At 41.0% G+C, this 19,539-nt stretch overlaps 1 protein-coding gene and 2 long non-coding RNA genes across 11 annotated transcripts in view; 1 reads left to right on the top strand and 2 right to left on the bottom strand.

Moving 5' to 3' along the window:
- Positions 1-19,539, bottom strand: part of LOC121490411 — a 270,965-nt gene that overhangs the window by 71,598 nt on the left and 179,828 nt on the right. The window lies entirely within an intron of this gene.
- CHST9 (carbohydrate sulfotransferase 9) overlaps positions 1-19,539 on the top strand; it is a 236,415-nt gene that overhangs the window by 206,084 nt on the left and 10,792 nt on the right. For all 3 annotated transcript variants that reach the window (XM_041754036.1, XM_041754028.1, XM_041754044.1), the window contains one exon: positions 1,351-1,388. In XM_041754036.1, coding sequence (XP_041609970.1) covers positions 1,351-1,388 — 38 coding nt within the window. The remainder of the gene's footprint in view (positions 1-1,350; positions 1,389-19,539) is intronic.
- Positions 7,326-14,771, bottom strand: LOC121490424. Its single transcript, XR_005987666.1, has 3 exons — positions 14,384-14,771; positions 13,562-13,701; positions 7,326-13,133 (listed from the first exon to the last, which is right to left on the bottom strand). It is a non-coding gene; the product is annotated as an uncharacterized LOC121490424 (long non-coding RNA).

Genomic DNA, 19,539 nt, shown 5'->3' with positions numbered 1-19,539 from the left:
TCACCCAGGTATCTCCATTTATGTAAATGTTGGCGGAAGTTTATTCATAATATCTAGAAACTACCCAGCTGCCCTTCAGTGGGCAAATGGTTAAACACACCTTGGTACATCCATACCATGGAATACTACTCAGCCATGCAAAGCAATAAATGCCCAAGAATACACGGAGCAGCATGGATGAATCTCTGGAAAATGAGAAAAACCTATCTCAGAGGTTATAAAATGGAGGATTCCATTTACATAACATTCTTGAAATGGTAAAATGATAGAAATGGAGAAGAGATTAGTGATTGCCTGAGGCTAAGAAGAGAGGTGGGGGTGGGAGGAAATAGGTGTGACTCTAAAAGTACCATATGAAGGATCCCTGTGGTGATGGACATGCTCTAAATTCTGGTCAATGTCAGCATCCTGGTTGTGATACTGTGCTTTTAATCTTCCAGACGTCACCACTGGGGAGAACTGAGTAAAGGGTACACAGGATCTGTCTGTATTATTTCCTAAAAATGCCAGTGACTGCACAATTATCTTATTTAAAATTTTAAAAGACACATTTAATTAAGTATATATCATATCAAGATGTTCATAAGCACATAGTAACTGTAGTGCCACAAAATTTCTTCTTTTCCCCTCTTTCTCATTTGTTGGTTTGTTGATCATTTATTATCAACAAGGATTTTTGTTCCTTCTATTTAAGATACGTACAACATTAATCACTTTCAGGATGTTTCACTACAAAGTTTTATTATTTTAGTGTCTTTATTCCTTATATCCCCATTACCTTTCATACATTACTCTGTTTTTTTTTTTGTCCTGACCAAGACACCTTTTATAAAACTGTTGGTTTTCACTTTAATCTCTGCAGCACCATAACAACAAAGTATAATAATGTCTTTATTATCTACATGAGTAAGAAAAAAGCTTTTTAAAGTAGCATTTCTGCCACCTGCCACGGTAGAGCTCTTTGTCTAGTCCTCAGGGTTCCATGAACTCCGTGTTGGTATTGTACTTGAACAGGTTGTCATTGTTTGGAAACTTTTAACTGGCTGTTGTTCAAGTTTTTATTTGGTCTTCTCTTCATTTCTCTGCCAAAGATTCATGGGTTCTTCTGGTATCACCCTTACTGGATTTCTACTTCATTCTCTATCATCTTTGCCTAATGTGATTTATTTAGAATTTGGCTGTTTCTTCTTCTTATTGGAGTGATTGTAAAGGTCCATATCGCAATACAAGTGTATGCACAGAGAGCCCATGACTGCTTTGGAATTTTGAGTGAGAACAGAGTGGGATCAGTACTGCATTTTATTCATTTTCACACTTTAATGTCACATTTATTTTTGCTTTCTCTTTCAGTGACTAGAGAAAAAATCCAAGAACAAATCACCGACCAGGTATTTCCTCACTTCTCATAAATTGTGATGTACAATTATGCTCTAGATGTTAATTGTCAAGCCTTTCTAAATATGGGGAAAAAAAGGTTTCACTAATTATTAGGTATGAGCAATATACATGCTGTTGGTTCTGAGAACAAATAAATTGGTCATCCATGGATGACCATGTGCTTTGTCTCCCCATCTCATCTCTTCCTTCCACACACCCACTGAAGGAAACAGTGGAGAAGTAAGACTGCCAGTTCTGATTGATGAGCATTCCTCTGAACGTATCATGACTTCTGTATTGGCTACAAATAGATAATTTTATCTATTTTTCTTTTAACTAAAGTGATTCTCCTTTCCCAAGTTTTAATTTGCCCAGCTGAAAGTCATTCCCTCCCAAACAGTTTAGAGTGGAACCCCCAGCAGTAGAAACATACAAGTTGGCTTTCCATTCTGGTATTTAATTTCTATGCAGAATTAGATAACATCTTCCTGTCTGCTTCACTATTTTCTTACCCAATCTTGTTACAGACTTCTTTTTATTTGCTGGTACATGGAGTCACTCCATGTAGCAAGGGAATTTCCATGAAACCAAGAGATGTCTTCACCAAACCCTGTCTTACCCTAGTCCACCTCCTCCTTCCATAGACCAGAGAGGCTGTCATTCCCAAGGCTGCCTCTGTCACTAGACTCAGGGAAAACAGACAGCATCATTCTCATAGTCCACCCACAAACACGCACCTCTATGACTTTTTTTTTCATTCTCCCCTGACCTAAATTATAACTCACCATTGCCAAGGAGAAGAGTGGTAAGTCTACTTTTAAACCAGTCAAGGATACATTTTCCAAAGTCTTCTAATGCCCTCTCAAGTAAGTTCCAATTCTAGTCTTGTCATTCCACCCAAATTAAGTTCTAGCTTTCCCTAATCTGTGCCAGATGCCCTGTTACTCATCAAGCTCTAAAAATAGTTAGCTCATTCGGCTAATGTATGACACCGCCAGTTCAGTTGGCAAAATTTAATGCCAGTCAGGTACCATTTTGCTTTTGCATATAATTGGAAATGTCGACTCGTAGTAGCAGCCATCTTAATACTTGAAAATGCTGTCATTGTGCAATGACAGAATAAGTTAGCTGTTTCACATAGTTTATTTGCTTTTCGAGCTCCATTTCTTGATCACCATGTTTTCAATTATTTGTATGTGCTCAAGTGGTTTGGTAAGGCTGAGTAACAGTTAACCGGTAAAGTTTATTGCTACCATTTTTATTTATTTAAGTCACATAGGGAATACTTTTTCTTATAAAGAGACCTGTTTACTTTATTAAGTTAACAAGTTAAAGCAATTGACCAAGACATATATTAAGGCCACCTCTTATGGGCAAACTTTCATTTCCTTTATTTTCCATCTTTTTACATTTGGCTAGACTAACAGAGTATGTGGACACCAAAATAGAACACCAAATATTTACTTGTAATCTGAAACATTGATTTGTTGCCAGATGAAATCATAATGGTTTCCAGTCCCAATAAAAGAGTGAAATTCTTTAGACTTTAACATAATAAGGAAGGTTCTTAAGTATATTCATTACATAAGGAAGAATCTTAAATATATTTGTTATACAGTCATTCTCAGGACAGTCATTGTTCAATCAGTATCTGCAGCTGGTATTTCTAATTTTACAATAGAATTTTGATTCTTCTCCCAAGTGGAAAAGAGCTCTCCACTCTGAAGAATGCACTGACAATACAATCCAAAAAGGTACCTTATACTTCTAATTTATCTAATTTGGGGAAAGAACCAAGACATGGAGTAACATCCCTTCTTTAAATCAGCCTGCCAAAATTTGACTTTTAAAAAACAAATTTGAAAACTCACTTTGGATCATCAATACAGCGTTCCTTATCAGAAAAGAATGTAAAATAGAGCACTGTTGAGCATTAATCTTTGCCCCTAAATCCTTCCCACTAGGCACTATAGATTGTGTAATTAAATTGAAATTGAAAATCGAGTCCTTTTTTTTTTTTCCCCCATTAAGCAAGCTACGAGTTGCACACCAATGTGAGAAATCGGGGCTGGAGTGCATGGAAAGCTCCAGCCTCCTGGCCAATAGCCAGCATGCATTTTTAGCCGGACGGCAATTTTACCACACCTGAGCTCTGAGAACAAACAACTATTTGAGTTCTCTGGAGGGAATGCTGGATTCTTTCCTGTGTAATTCACTGGGGAAATTAGTATGCTTTTTTAAAGTAACTTGTTAACGCAGCTTGTTTACGAGAAGAGGACAAAAATGAGCAGTGAACCGCTTGGCAGCTTATGTCCCAGAATGGGATGAAAGCATGACCCATTTTTTCAGCTGTCTCTTTGGCAGTTCAGTGCTGCAACAATTTCCTCTCTGAAAAATGCTCCTTCTAGAGATGAAATCTCCTGTAGGTTTTCTGAATAATTTTTACGATGGGAGATTAAGGATAATACCTTAAAATGCTACCCCAAAATACCTTCGAAACCGAGGTAGAGAATGGTCAGTACAGAATGGGAATACTGTACATAAAACCTTTTAACTTCACCTTGGAAACTGCCTTCTTCTATAGTAGGCAGGTGAAACCTGTAGTAAATTAGTACCTTCCATGGATGCCTTTTTGTAGATGATTGAAACCCATCGTGAATTAATACTTTGTTTCTACAAGACTAGGTGACAAAGAGGGGCTCCATCTCTTGTGCAGAGGGTGTGCATGTAGGGGAGAACATTCTTGCTCAGGCACTGGCTGGGACAAAGGCTTGCCTTCACTGAATGCCCAGTTCAGAGAGAGCCAGCACTGTGGATGTGCTATCAAAGCTGTGCGTTTGTTCCTAGGGCTTGGTAACAAACCACCACAGACTAGGTACGTTCAATCAACAGAAATTGTCTCAGCTCTGGAGGCTAGAAGCCCAAAATCCAGTGGTCAACAGAGCCATGCTCCCCCCCAAGACCTGCAGGAAAGGATCCCTCTGTGCCTCATCCTGATTGCTGGTGGCAGCCAGAGGTCCTTGGCATTGCTTACTTACAGCTTCCATTCCTGACTGTTGGCTAGTGGCATCCTCCCTACATGTCTCTCCTTTTTTTTTAAGATTTACTGTATTTGGAGTGCTGGGTGGCTTATTCGGTTAAGCATCTGCCTTCAGCTCTTGTGATGATCCCGGGGTCCTGGGATCCAGCCCTGTGTTGGACTAACTGCTCAGTAGGGAGTCTGCTTCTCCCTCTTCTGCTCCCCCTGCTTGTGTGCGCTCTCTCTCTCTCTCTCAAATAAATAAAATCTTAAGGAAAAGGATTTATCTTTAAAAAATTTTTTTAATTTTTATTTATTTATGATAATCACAGAGAGAGAGAGAGAGAGAGAGAGAGAGAGAGAGGCAGAGACACAGGCAGAGGGAGAAGCAGGCTCCATGCACCGGGAGCCCGATGTGGGATTTGATCCCGGGTCTCCAGGATCGCGCCCTGGGCCAAAGGCAGGCGCCAAACCGCTGCCCAGGGATTTATCTTATTTATCTGAGAGAGAGCAAGTTGGAGAGGGGCAGAGGGAGAGAATCTTCAAGCTGACTCCCCACTGAGAACAGAGCCAGACTTGGGGGTGGATTTCATGACCTCAAGATCATGACCTGAGCCAAAACTAAGAGTTAGATGCTTAACCAACCGAGCCACCAGGTGCCCCGTCATTTCTCTTCTTGTAAGGACATCAGCCAGGTGGAACTAGGGCCCATCCTAACCATCTCATCTTAACTTCATGACATCTGCAAATACCCTCTTTCCAAATAAGGTCACACTGACAGGTATCAAGAGTTAGGACTTGGACATACCTGTTTGGGGGCACAATTCAACCATAAAAAGCTAGGGACCTCTGATCCTTTAATACCATCTCTCCCCGACCACTAAGCACTTCTGATGTAATCTCCTATCACCCCTCCATCCAGCTCCTCCCATGCCCAGCCCACGGGCCCTGCTTCCTCTGGGCCCTCATCTTGTTTGCTCTGTGAGGCTCTCCTGCTTCCATCCACAATCTTCCATTCTGCTCCTCTTTGCTTTCTAAAATACCAACCATCTGTATCCCTCCTCTGCTGCAAAACAAAAATCAAACAGAAACAGCTTCCCCATGTTTAGCAGTGATTATGACCCCACCTGTGCTTTATACTCACACATGGAACTTTGTGAGCACAAACCCAGAGACTGCACTCCTACCCCAAGCCAAGAAATGCTTGGTCAGTAGTTGGGTTCTGACCTAGCACAACACTTAGACCAGGCCAAAAGGGGTCATATGTTTTAGATAGTCCCTGACATCACCAATGCAGAAATGGAAAAACATTTTTTTCTTTTGAGTTTCATGCTTTAAAGTTTGATAGTGGAGCACACATAAAATATGGGAGCAGGACAGATCAGCTGAATTGGGCCCTCTCATCAAGTGGGATAGGATTGGGCTGAGAGATTAAAAAAATCAGCCTGCGCCCCTTGAAACCATGGAAGGAACTGCTACAGCTTCCAGGTAACCACCCTACATCCTCTGAAGTAGGCGGATGTGGAGGCAGACAGTGTTCCTCAGGTCAGTGTACTTCTTCCCTTCCCTCTGCTTTGGGGGGGTACAGTTTCAGGTGGTACTTAGAACTGCCTGGCAATCCCGAGGTCAGAAAAGCAAGGTGTGAGGTAAGTGAACTATGCTCTCCACCGCCCACCTCCCTCCCCTGCCCCTCCTGTACCCCCTGCCAAAGAATCTGAAGAGCCTGAATCATCCACCTCCTTCATGGCAACAGATCCAGTCTCTGGCCTGACTACAGCTTCTGCTCTGTCTTCCTCCTGGAAGTCCACGAACCACTCAGGTCTTTAATGGACTCCAGGGAGAGTGGGGCTCCTATAGCCTCCAGACCCCGAGCAATCCCTCAGATATGCTGTAGACCCCAGGTGGAAATGAGGGGCCATATATTGGATATTGCTTACTTTGAAATTTCTAAATATTTAGACACAGTATGTGGGCCTCCATTCATACTCTTGCTCTGGGCCCCACAAATGTTGGGAACAATTCTGCTCAGAAACCTGCAACTTTAAAACCCAATATGTGATTCTCACAAAAAGCCAAGATTGAACCCACTTGTATATTGCCTATAGGATAAAACGCTAGCCTTGTGACCCCATAATCCTTTGGATTGCATGCTCCCCACCTCCCTAGATTTATTTCCCATTCTGCTCCTTTATGTAAAACTATTATATGTTATATAAAACTGTTCCACCAACACACTAACCTCTTTTCCTGCACATGCAAAGTTTACTCATATTCCAGGACCTAACTTAAATACCACCTCTTCCATGAAGCTTTCCTTCAACATAATTTATCTAAGAATATTTAATCTCTCTTCTATGCTCTCATATTTTTTTCAGCCCTTTTGCTACAGATCCTTGCATTTTCTATTCTACATTCCAATTATTTGTCCGTATATGATTTTGTAACTGGCTAGTCTCATCCTAAAGAGACAAAATCATGTTTGGATCATTTCAATGTCTATTGTTAGACCTTGCACACCATAATCACCTGACCAGTTGCTGGTCAAATGTACATTTTTTTCAGTCACCAAATATTAACCTGGTAGCCAAAGGGACTGCTAAATGTGGGCAGTCTACTCCCTATACTCTACGGCTCTAAACTGTTTGGTTATCGATTCTTACATGGCAGGAACCAAGTGTTGTCCTTTGCCCTCTCCAGTAAGGAATCTCAGCAAAAACAGAAAGGATAAACTATGAGTGCCCATGGTCTCTATGAATAATGGTCACACTGTCAGAGAGTTGGAAGAATTGAAGGGCAGAGAGACCCACACCTCTATTTCATCTTTGTGTCCACAGCCTGTAGAATGTTAAGTGGCTTGCTTGGGTCAAGACATGAGCACCTGACTTTTTTCTTGAATGTAAGGATGGCAGTGCCATTCACTGATACCTTTTCAGTGTAGCATGAACTTTACAACTTCTAAATTTAAAGTGGGATTATATTACCACCTTGCACTATTCTTACCAAAAAGGCCATGCGTTCAAGGAACAACTTTGACCTAAAGAGAGTTTCTCACTGCAAGTTTAGCCCTAATGGAACTTGTAAAGATCCCATCCCCCTAATTCTCCTTTCAGATTACCTTCCAGAACTGGATGTTGTATTTAGAAATGCTATCCAATTTACGAGTCTTTTTAAAAGAATCCTTGAAAGCAAGACTGAAAGGATCCAAAAGTGATAGTAGCATGCATCGTGGTTAACAAAGAAAGATTTATAAGAGATTATCTTTATTAAAGGTCAGATGGTTTCCTATCTAGAAAATACTTAGGTGTAAATGTCAAAAGGCTGGGGCTCACTTCTTTAATTGTAAGCAAAGGAAATTAAAATATTGTGTAAGAGTGTCTGAGGAAACCAACAGACAGCGATCTATGGAAATATACCATTAAGACAGAGGGAGGATGAGAAAATGGCCCTCAGGTACTTTAAAAGCATCAACACTAAGAAGCAAATAATGATTGAGATTAAGAGAATTGTTTATTAGCAACACTACATGATCCATTAGCAATCAAATATGCAGATAGTTCTCAGTCAAGTACTTAAAATGCTTCTGAATAATTGCGACCAGTGATCATACCAGCCACTCAATGCTCCCTCTCATTTACTTGTCACAACAACCCTATGAGGGTACATATTTTAACCTCCTTTTTATACAGGTGGGAACTCAAGCTTGAAAGATTTAGTAATTTTTCAAGTTCTGCAATGCTTAGCACTAGATTATTGACAATAACAGCTAACATTATTATTAGGTGCTTACCGAGCCCTCTGTGTGTAGGTACTAGGCTAAATTTACATAAAATTATCTCATTTAAACCTCACAGCAGTAATCTTGTGAGGTAGGTACAAATCAACAGATTCATGGTTTGTTAAGCAGCTTGCCCAAAATCACACACCAAGATTGAAGTAATACAACTCTATAAGCACCAGCCATCATTGTGTATTGCTTTAAATACCTTTACTTAAAGGCACACAGTTGGTGAGGGGCAAAGTTGGAATCAGAATCCAGGTATATATCATTATGAATTCCTTTCTCTTTGCTTTTGGTCTCTACAGCTACTTGCTCTGGAAGTTTTTCTATTAACTAAGTGATTCCACTCATGACCACCCTAATCAGCACCCCAGTTTTAACACTATTGCTGAAGCAACTGTTTATGAGATCCTAGAATACAGATATTTACAATGTGGTAAAGTTTATTTTTTCCCTGAAGCATTCTAACAATCAAGATGAGCATATACTACTCTGGGGTTCCTGTTAAGCATTAAATTACTTTTTAAATTAAATAAGTGAAAAATCAAATGAATCTGTTCTAAGAGAAAAACTATTTTGTCACCTGAAAAGAGATTAAAAACTAAGGGGAAAAAAAGTATACATTGGGATAATCTGCTGCCCACTGGCAATTTTCCTCAGTAGAGCCCAGACAGAAACACCATGAATATAAAACAAGAATGGAAGTAGAAACCTTTATTCTCACCAACTATAAAATGTTCTCTTGTTCCTTTATTTTCCAGAAAAGTAGCTTCTTCTGAAAACTCTTTTATAAGTTCTTCCTTCTTAGCTATAACTGTGCCATTGTATATACACTCATGTGAGAAAACGTGGGATATTATAACTCTATGCCAAAAATGTAGCATCTCTTAAAAAGAACAAAAATAGCTAATTTGCTCTCCAGTGTAAGCGAATCATGCCACCTAAGATGTTATCACCCAATAAGCCAGTGAAATTCATATTCCACAAATGATATTCTCATCAATCTGTTTCTCTTCTTTTTCTTCCCCTCTTTTGAGTTTTTTCTAATCATATCCCTCCCTCCTTGCTAGCAGTTGGAGCTAAAGTTGAATAACTTGGGTAATGGGAATTTTTCAGCTTAGCAGATTTCATGAGCAAAATGGTTAGCACCCTCATTTGGGATTATTCTCTCTGCACAGAGCAACAAGCATCAGCAGCCAAGTTCTAGGTGCCAGGATTACAATGAGCAGCATTCCCTAACTCAAACACCACCTCCGAGTGGAACGTCTCCGTTTCACTTCTAGGATTAAAGCTTTGATCAAAATGAGCCACAGAGCCAATTTGTCATCAGATTTTAATATATACTCAAAGCCACAGGGTTTGGCTTGGTCTTGTTTTGTTGTCTACCTTTAAACTATTTTACCCATATTACTCTTTCTCCTCATGATAAGGAACTGAGTAAGGAATCAAATGAAAACTTGATGTCTGCTGAAACTGTGGGAAGGAGGCACTTGAGGGGTCATCATTTTGGGTAAAAGTGTCTGGTTGACATAAAAAATTGTGTTTTAAGAAGTAGTGATCAAGGGATCAGAAATATTTTTGTAACATATACTTTCCATTGCTCAATTCGGATATACTCTATATAATGATTCTAAAAAAGCTATTTCCTTTGTATTTTAAAACTTTAAATACTGTTTTATTGTTATCAGCTTGAATTTCACAATTTCCATCATTTGACCACAATACATATTTCTAAAAGCCCAAAAAAGAAAAAAATAACAAGAAGTGGTCATTAATACTGGACCAACTTTGCAATATCCATGTTATATACATGATTTAGACCCCTTGGGGCAGATCCCCTGCATATCCATCAAGAGATTTCCTTTTTATTTTGTGTAAACTTTTGTATGTTAACTGCACTTTGTTGAGGAAATGTTCCTTGGTCTTTCTCAGAATCTCAGGAATAAAAGAAAGTGTCCTGAAGAGTTTTTCTACCTCTTAGTAGGGAGAGAAAGTGATCCCACTTATTTATTTTGTTATGCATAAATTGAAACCAATTTCATTTCAACTTTACTTTGTAAAGTAGCACTTACCAGAGAACCAATTTCTGTTCTTGTAAAATATACAAACAACTAGTGAAAATTCAGAGTACCAGTAAGGATCCTAGTGAAAGCTACCTTGTGTTTATTATCTTTAATGTGGAAAAAGTTATTATCCACAGAAGTGTTATGTTACATTCTGTGGTCAGGCATCAAACAAGGAAGAAATAAACATGATTCTTCACTGTTTCATCACGGATATGCGCCTTGCTCAAAATGTATTAAAGGGGAGTATTTTCATCATGCTATTACTGAATAATTAAATTAGGCCAATGTTCTGTGGATGTGGAATAATGTAATTTACTATGTTGAATGATTAGCCAATCAGATTTCTCTCATTTTCTAAGGCAATGGATTGACTAAAATGTGACCATAAACAAAATAGATTTTATTAGGCATAATCTACTTTGTAAACAAATGAAATTAATTCTTTGCCTGACCTAAAGCTTTGAAAATGAAAGACCAAAATTGAACACATGCTTCCAATTTTGATTCTGTTACTAAGATGACACTTAATATAAAAGTTACAATTTAACTTCCCCTCAAGTATTCCATACTTGATACTAAATGACTCTTAGAAATATGTTCATCAACAGATGGGAGCCACTTATGGCCTCATAAACTCCAAAGCAAGTGAAATTATCTCAGCAAAATAGAAAGATTACAAGAAAGCCTCATCTGGTTATCTCAGAGATGATTAATGCACTGCATATTGGCTCAATGGTGCAATGAATATTGACAGATAATCACCCTTCCTCATACAAAAGAAATACGGAGGAGATGAATGCTACTCATGTATGTTTTTAATCAATCAATAAGCAATTTCAGTACATGCCCTCTGCTTGGAGCTGAGCTCGGTGTGACAAGATGTGGAGGAAAGTGCCAGCACAGACCCTTTCTGAAGGGATTGTCTATCTTGGAAGAGAAGACGAACATGCCTTCAGTGCCACACAGAATGACAGACTATGGTATTGCTTACTTGCTGTTAACTGCACCCACAGAGGTACTGTGGGAATTCAGAGAAGTCAACAATTGGTGAAAAGTGGCCAGAGAAGGATCGTAGAGGACTTGAAACCAAAGTTAGTTAAATTTGATCCAGTGGGAACTCTATGTGCTGGCAGGGAAGTTTTGGGAATTAAAAAATGACCTCAGGAAAATTAGTGTGGAATTTTCTTAAAACCGTAATCTGTATCTTCCGGTTTGCTCTGTCTCCAGTGGTACCAGCCACCAGTCTCTCTCCAGGCTACTCTATTTCCACTCCTACCAGGCCCCCAGTCCATTCTCCACTTGCCCAGGAGAGTGAGCTTTATAAAACACCAGTCACATCATGTTATTGCCCTTTCTGAAATCTCCAGGGGCTAATCTTATGCTTCTGATGAGACCCAGCATCCTTCCTATGATCTTCACTGTCTGATTTTCCTACAAAATATGGTCCCACCCTTCTCTTTGATTTCATTTTGTGTCCTTGTGCCCTTATTGCTCATGTGACAACCACATGGGCCCTATCATCTGTCCTTCCACGTGGCCAGGCTCATCCCCACGCAAGGACCCTTTGTGCTCACTGCCCTTGCCTGTAATGTTTGTCATTCAGATCTCTGCTCCAGTAGCTTCTCCCCAGATAGATCTTCCCTAGCTATTTCATACAATCTCTCCATTTCCCACCCCCACTACTCACGCTCTATCACATCACTCTGCTTTAGTCTTTGTTTCACACTTAACCACCATTGAGATTTTTCTTGCTTATTCTTTTGTTTATTTGTTCGTTATCTACCTCCACCCATGAGATCATAAGCACCACGAGAGCAGGACCCTTCTCGGAGTTGTTCGCCCCAAGGCGTTAAACAGTACACGTATTAGATGCTCAACAAATATTTCTCAAATAAATGCCTAGCTTAATTAATTCTGCTGCCAGACAGCGACAGTAGTCTAGGTATGAAAAAAATGTGTGAGTTCTATGTTGATAGTTGAAAGTGGATAGACTTTGAAATTAATGCAAGGCCCCCAGGGTTACTGCAGAAAGGTGATGCTCTCAACAGAAATCTGGAAGTCGTGGTTAAAAGCCACATTTTATGAATATATCCTGCATATCACGCATTATGTATTTATTTCATTTATTTTTCACAACTCCATTAGGTAAGCATCATTCTCTGTTTTACAGATGGGAGGCTGAGTCAGCTCCCACCAGGTTGTTCCGTTAGAGAGCCTATTCCAGTGACTGAGGTTGATTTAGTAGAAAAGTACTAGTTTGATAGCAGCTGACAATTACAAGTAAAGCAGCATGTATATTCATCCAAAACCTACTCTTGCCACTCACCCTCTCCTTACAGCCTTGGTCCAGGAGCTTTCCTTTAACTAAAGGGGACTGGAGCCCTGGCAGGGGTCGGACAGGCAAACTGACCCTCCCTACCCTTTAGTATCAATACGCCCCTCCTCGCTCAGGATGCTGTGACCCCAGGAATCTCAGTGGATGGATCATGAGTCACAGGTGAGGCAAGAGGGTTTTCTCATTGGACTGAGAACTGGTCTAGAAGTGCAGGTCTTGTCTTTGGTGTTCACAGTTGTATCCTGCTCAAATCTATCCACTTCCAGTTACCATACTGGCTATAGACTAGTTACCAGTGGCCTTCAGTGATGGAAGACCCCAAGAAGACCCAGTGTGGAGCCTGAGACCTCCTTCCCCATGTTGTGCACAGTTTTCTCTTGTGAGGGAGTCGGTGGAATCAATAAGCTGTGATATTATTTCTGAGCAAGGCATGCCAAGATGTGTTTGTTCTTTCCAAGGAGCAGATTACAGAGTTGTAGTGAGGACAGGGAGGCGATGATGCCATGTCTGAAGGTCTTTCAGAGAATTATCCTTGCTTGCTTGATGATATCAGTGTCTCTATAAATAAGTTAGACAGAAAATCCAATCCATCAGTGACTGGGGATGAGAGAATTGTGGCTGGATATCTACACCAACCCTGCTCTCCCACTTGACATTGCTGTTCCCAGGGCTCAAGTAGCTTTGGACTAGTAGGTAATGGGTGGTGGAAGAAGCATTTCCCGAGGTATATGTTGATTCCTGGGACTTGGACTCTGCTGCCTAAAGGAAGCAACAGAGCAAGTTGGACGACTCCCAGCACCACCACTCACCTTTGCCAGTGTCTCATTTGCATTTACTGAAGCTGGGCTGCAGATGGCAGGTACCTCTCTGTGATCCTCCTGCGTCTACTAGGAGCTTACTCTATACCAGCTCTGGGGAGTGAGGTTGTATGGACAATGAAGACTCCCAGCCTCAAACTAAGGGATGAAGACCAATGCCATTCATACCTGGCCTTGTGAAGAAAGGGGGACCAAAAGGAGAATCCATGGCCAGGGCCGTGGGTGCTTCTAGTAGACATTTCAGTGACATCTCGAATCAAGTAGAGTCGTCTTCAGGAGAAACAATTCCTTTTGGAAACCTCAAAAAGCTTAAAAATTTATATTAAGATAATATATTTAAGATAAAGCTGATAAAATTTAATGCATGAAGACAGAAGACCTATGAATATGCACTTTGATTACCACTCTCTTTTGATAGAGATCTGTTCATTCTGATCCCTCCATCTCGTAACTCATTCTACTGCCCCTTGCCTCTCTGTCCTTCTCCTTTGTTGTGAGTTTATATCTTACATTATCCCTTTGTATTCCTCCTCAGACTGAAATCCCAAAAAGAAACCCCCTTCCAACATGGCCTCAGGATCGCCTTGGCATGATCTGGTACCTAAGGCACCTCTTGCTTCCCAAGACAGGGCCCAGATAACCCACAGTAGCATTGACGCCTGAGATGCCTGCTGTGGCCTGAGAGGACAGGGCCAGGCTTCGGGGAGGCAGCCTTGAGTAAAGCTGAGTTGTCAAATATGCAGGGAAGCAAGCCAGAGGGGCTTGCGTGTCACTCAAAGGTGCTGACACAGGCAAATCTGATCTGGGGCTGGCAGATGCTTAACCAAATAAGACAAATGGAATGTGTTCCTGCCAGCGTCACTGTTGCTCTCACAGCATTGCTGCTCCAGAACTCAAGTGGCTTTGGACTGGTAGGCAATGGATTGGAAAGAAATGGGCTCTTGAGTAGATGCTGCTTCCTGGGACTGAAGCTCATGCCAATGCCCTCACCTCCACCATTGCCTTGATGCAGCTATTCTCTTGGACTTTGCTTCTCTTTAAGGTTGATGCTATTTTTTTTTCTTTTTGCCAATAATGAGCCAAATCTTTCCATGTTTTCCAGCCTACAAACAGATGGGAGATGAATTAATGGATTTAGTTAGTGACTGTCCACACTTCTGTGCAGAGGCTATTGCTCCAAACTTTCTCAACTAGTTGCCAGCTGGCCTCCGATAAGCTGCCCTTAAAGCAAGCGCTTATCCCTAATTGGTGTCCAACCTTATTACTTCTTACAGGAATAGGACCTGGTTGTCTGGTCATTTCAGTATGAAGCTGGAAAGGTAGGCCTTCTGGATGAGATGCCCAATGTCAAGGAAAAATGAGAGAAGGAAGGCACAGAGACAGGATACGTTGACATTTTGGAGAAAACCTACCATATGGCAGACACTGTACTAGGTACTTTGAAACTGCATTTATCTAATGTATTCTCAAAAGACTCCTTTTTTCCTGCCACCAGAGTGTCAGAATTAGAGGGCTGAGATTTTAGGACGGACTTAGGTAAATGGATTCAAAGAGACTTTTTCGTTCAAAGTTGGTTCTAGGCCATAAGACTGCCTGCTCCAGGCAAGAGAATTCTTACAAATCTATATAGTCTAGTTGGGCTCAAAAGGATGAGATTCCATCCAGTCATAAGGGGTTCTTTTCTCAACCTTATTTTATACATATATACACAAACTCACACTGTGAACATTTCCAAAGGGCAAGTAGCACTTCCAAGGAGCAAGGTGTTTGGGATCCTGGATGGCAGCCCATGCCATCGTTTCCATTTCAACATGTCCAAGAACAAATATTAGGATTCTCACTTTAAAAATGGGGAAACAGAACCAGAATGTTAATTGACTTCCTGTAACAACACTGGCTGTGCCTTTGTAATATCCTCTCGTCTCTTAATATTTCCTTGCATTTTGGCCAGACTTCCAGCTGCCTGCCAACACCTGTAACTAACTGCCTGAAGGAGTTTACCCTGGCCTCCTGTACAGCAGGCTAGAATTACCAGACCTCTTCCCTGTAGGAGCCTCAACCATGGCTGATGGGATTTGGTGAGATAACTCTGGAACTCTGAAAGTTCCCCAGTGGAACTGAGATCCAGTTCCTACTGTGCTAACTTTCTTTAAAATTCACTCTATTCTCTCTGCCTTCTCTTCCCTACCTTACTGCCCTATTCTCCTACAAGTATCAGCTAGAATCACCCCAAATTAGCAACTTGCACTCACATCTTTGACCCAAGGTCTGCTTCTAGGGAAACACAAATAAAGACACTGCCCTGAAGCCAACCAACTAATTGGTGGAGAGCCTGCTTGATCTGACTTAAAATTAAATGTTCTTTATACTTTGTGGATCCACCCAGCCATGTTCCCGGCCTCACAACGACTTTCTTCTCTCTTGCACTTACCTTTCCATCCCATGGAAGCATTCCAGCCCCCTCCTCCACTGTCAGTCCAGGTCTCTGACCCTCCCTGGCCCCCGGTCCACCCTGAGTGGGTCCCCAATTCCAGTATCACCTCATGGACTCATTCCCCTTGCTTACTAATCCATATCTATGATACCACAGAAAGAGAAAGAAGGAAAGAAAGAAGAAAGAAAGAAAGAAAGAAAGAAAGAAAGAAAGAAAGAAAGAAAGAAAGAAGAGAGAGAAAAAAAGAAAGAAAGAAGAAAGAAAGAAAGAAAGAAAGAAAGAAAGAAAGAAAGAAAGAAAGAAAACAAGAGTAGAGGAAGAAAAAGAAGGAAAGAGGGAAGGAAGCAAAAGAGAGGAAGAAAGGAAGCAAAAGAAAGGAAGGAAGGAAGGAAGGAAGGAAACAAACAAGGAAGAAACAAGGAAACATTACCAATAGACCTTCCAACCCAGGGCAGCAGGCCCCATCTTCCCCATTATACTCCTGAAAACAAGAACAAGAGCTGTCCAGCAACTGTTTGTCTAGAAGGTGTCAGGATCAAGGTTGCCTCCTCCATGTCCCTCCCAGAACCTTCTCAGATATACACACTCTTATTGTTGTTCATCTTCAACATAAGGGGATGAGAAGCTGGGTGACAATTACTAATTTTAGAAAACTGAACATCCACTTGGAGATATTAAAGAGCCCCATTCCACATTTATTAGAAATCTACATTTCTAAAAAGAAAAAAAAAGAAATCTACATTTCTGGTGAAATATCAAAGTCTTTGCAGTGCAACATCCACTTACTCTGCTTCTTGTACTGTAAATATCGTTGACTGTATTTGTCACTCTCACCCTAAGCCTGAACACATGCAGGCCAACCTCAGCAATAACATTGTGAGGATCAAACATTCTGAATGGATTTCACATTACCATGTTGCAGCTCCTCATTAAAGCTTCAAGTTTCTTTAAAAAGCAAAGTGTTCTGCTCATTCTTCTAGGATGGACATAGAGAACTGGACTGTGTTCCTGACTAGGAGTCACCACAGGGTGACCGTGGACAAATTATTACACACGTATTTTTATTGATCCATAAATTTGAAAACAATAGCCTCATTTTCTCAAGAAAACTTAGAAGAAAGATAAAATGATAAATCTATAAAAGCACAATGGACTCCTCTCAGCACAGTGGCCAGAAGTCTTATCTGCTTCCATCCATTGAGGTCATGTTTCTTTTAGGCCCCTGACGGTTTTGCCCAACCAGAGAACACCACTATTGTCAGTGGAAACCTCCCCCTTCATGTTGACATTGTGCTACATCCTCAGTGCTTGCATTCTACATTTCTTTGGCTTTAAGGAAAAAAAAAAGAAAGAGAGGGATTACATCCAAAATTGAAAGAACTGGCAAAGGAAATTATAGTGTCAGTTCTTGCAACTGAGGTGACTCTAGAAGTAGCTTGTTGGATCAACCTGAATAGCCTCACTACTGAAACTGTTGTTTTGTGTTCAAGCAGCTTAAATGATTTGGAGGTGGCCGCTGAGAGAGAACCAAAAATCAGTAGTTTCTCTCTTTACTCCCTAGCTCAAAGTATTATTATTCCTTCCTGTGACTGTAAGTGTGCTTCCTTTTCTTCTGCCTTCTTTCGTTGTCTTTACCACCACTCCCATTGATTTTTTTTTCTTTTCCCATTTCCATCTCTCAGTTGTCATCTGCCTTCTTTCTTCCTCTCAGCTTTATCCCCCTTGAGCAATCATCCTAGACTCAGCATTGTTGTGTTTTGAGTGAGAAGAGGAGAAGATTTAAAAAGCAGAAAGAAAGCAATCTTCACCTAGAAAATGCTTGTCACATAGACAAGAATGCTCATAAATATTTAAGGAATAAATCAACTAAAATACCTAATACTTCTAGAGAACATACTTTGTGTTGCTCACTCTCCACACACTTCCTATAATTCAACTCTGCTGCAAGGTAGATGCTATTATTATCCCCATTTTAGAGACAGGAAGGCTGGAGCTTAGAACTAAAATAGGTTAGCCAAGGTTACTCTGGTAGAAAATGAAAGAAAGGGTCACAAAACCAGGTCCCCATGACTGAAAAATCGCAGTTCTCCACTACCATACTCTCTTATGACAGACATATGTTTTATGCTTTACTTACATCAATGCATTAAATGGGCATTGAACAGGGAGTAGATTGCTAGATGTTCACCGCTGAAAAAAAGCCACAAATGAGTAAGACTGAGGTTAGAAGCACAGCATTAGCAATCCCTGTGTTAACTTGGGCCAGTTCTCTAAACTCGCTGAGCTTCCAGTCTTTCATCTGTAAAATGAACATAATCCATATCTTGTTTTGGGGGTTGATGCAGTGGTTAAATTGGCTTGCTCCATTCCCCTGGCCCTTTAACTAGGCAAACAAAATGAAGAAGAATATTCTAGATAGAGGAAGTAAGTCACGGACCAGGAGAAGGAAATGATTTTGCACAGCGCACACTTTCTCCAGGGAACCTTCCCTGCCGTCCAAGCTGGGATTAAACGCTCCTTTCTTGTACACCTTCTTCCTGTCTTGTCACCTGCCATAAGTGCAAGTGCGGTAGTTCTTGGTTTTCTTTCCTGTATCTCCCTCCCCTCCCCTGCTCCTGAGGCTGCCCCATAAGAGCACAGACCAACTATGACTTGTTGGCAATACCTCCAAAATGCAGCCCAGTGCCTGGCACATAGTAAGCGTTCAGGACACATTTGTTCAATGAGCAACTGAAGATGGAAGAAGAAGGTATGAGAATAGAGGAGACGGGGCTGATGGGTTGGATATTAGGACTGTATGTTCACACTCCTCCCCCAGTGCTGTCCCAGTGACTTGGTGGAAATGCAGTCGGTCTTTACCCCTCCTATAACTACGCAATCAGCTTCTGGAGCCTTTGGCTTAAGATTTGAGAGGAACAGCAGTGGCACAGAGGGACCAAGCAGAGACACACTGGTTTGCATCCTCAAAAAGGATCGGCTTTCAAGCATCCCACGCCCTGCCCTCATCACCCTTATTAACCACTAGAATTAACTAGGTCTTCATGATGGTATGAAGAAGTCTAACTGCACTCATACTTAGATTGAGGACAAATTGCAAAAGATATATTACTAAAAGTAATATTATATATTTAAACTAGAAAAATGTCAAAACTCAATGATAGGAAGGGGCACATCTAATCCCCAATATTTTCATCATCAGATTTATCTGTTAATGGCCCACAGAGTTCCCCCCACAACAGACACAGGCTCTGTAGACACTCTGAACTCAGGGAAAAAATTGGGCTCATGAAATATCCCTTTTTCTGAAGCTCTGTGCCTTATACACTTAATGTTTCTGAGGCTCCATTTCTTATCTGTAAAATGGAAGTGGAAGATTATCCTAGCAATATATGACGGTGTGCTACAGGTCTGGTATGTGGCAGGCGCTCAAACCCAGCAGATGCTGTGATCATCATGGCAGCTTTAAGTAACACCATCAAGGCCTATACGTTCAGCTCGCACCCCTGCCCCCCACCAGCCAATAGCTTCCAAATCTGTACACCTAGCTTTGGAGTCCTAATACCGACACCCCTCTCTCTCAAGGGCACCTCAAACTCCAAAGGTCTGAAACTGAAGATGATGAATACCCACACCCACCCCATAGCTTGCCATGATATCTACTACTCCTATTTCCCCTCTGTGGGAAATGGGGCGGCATCCCTTATGGTTGTTT

The sequence above is a fragment of the Vulpes lagopus genome, chromosome 1, assembly GCF_018345385.1.
Source record: "Vulpes lagopus strain Blue_001 chromosome 1, ASM1834538v1, whole genome shotgun sequence".
In the NCBI taxonomy this organism is placed as follows: Eukaryota; Metazoa; Chordata; class Mammalia; order Carnivora; family Canidae; genus Vulpes; species Vulpes lagopus.
Note: the sequence above shows the minus strand (reverse complement) of the source record. Positions and strands in the feature narration are given on the sequence as shown.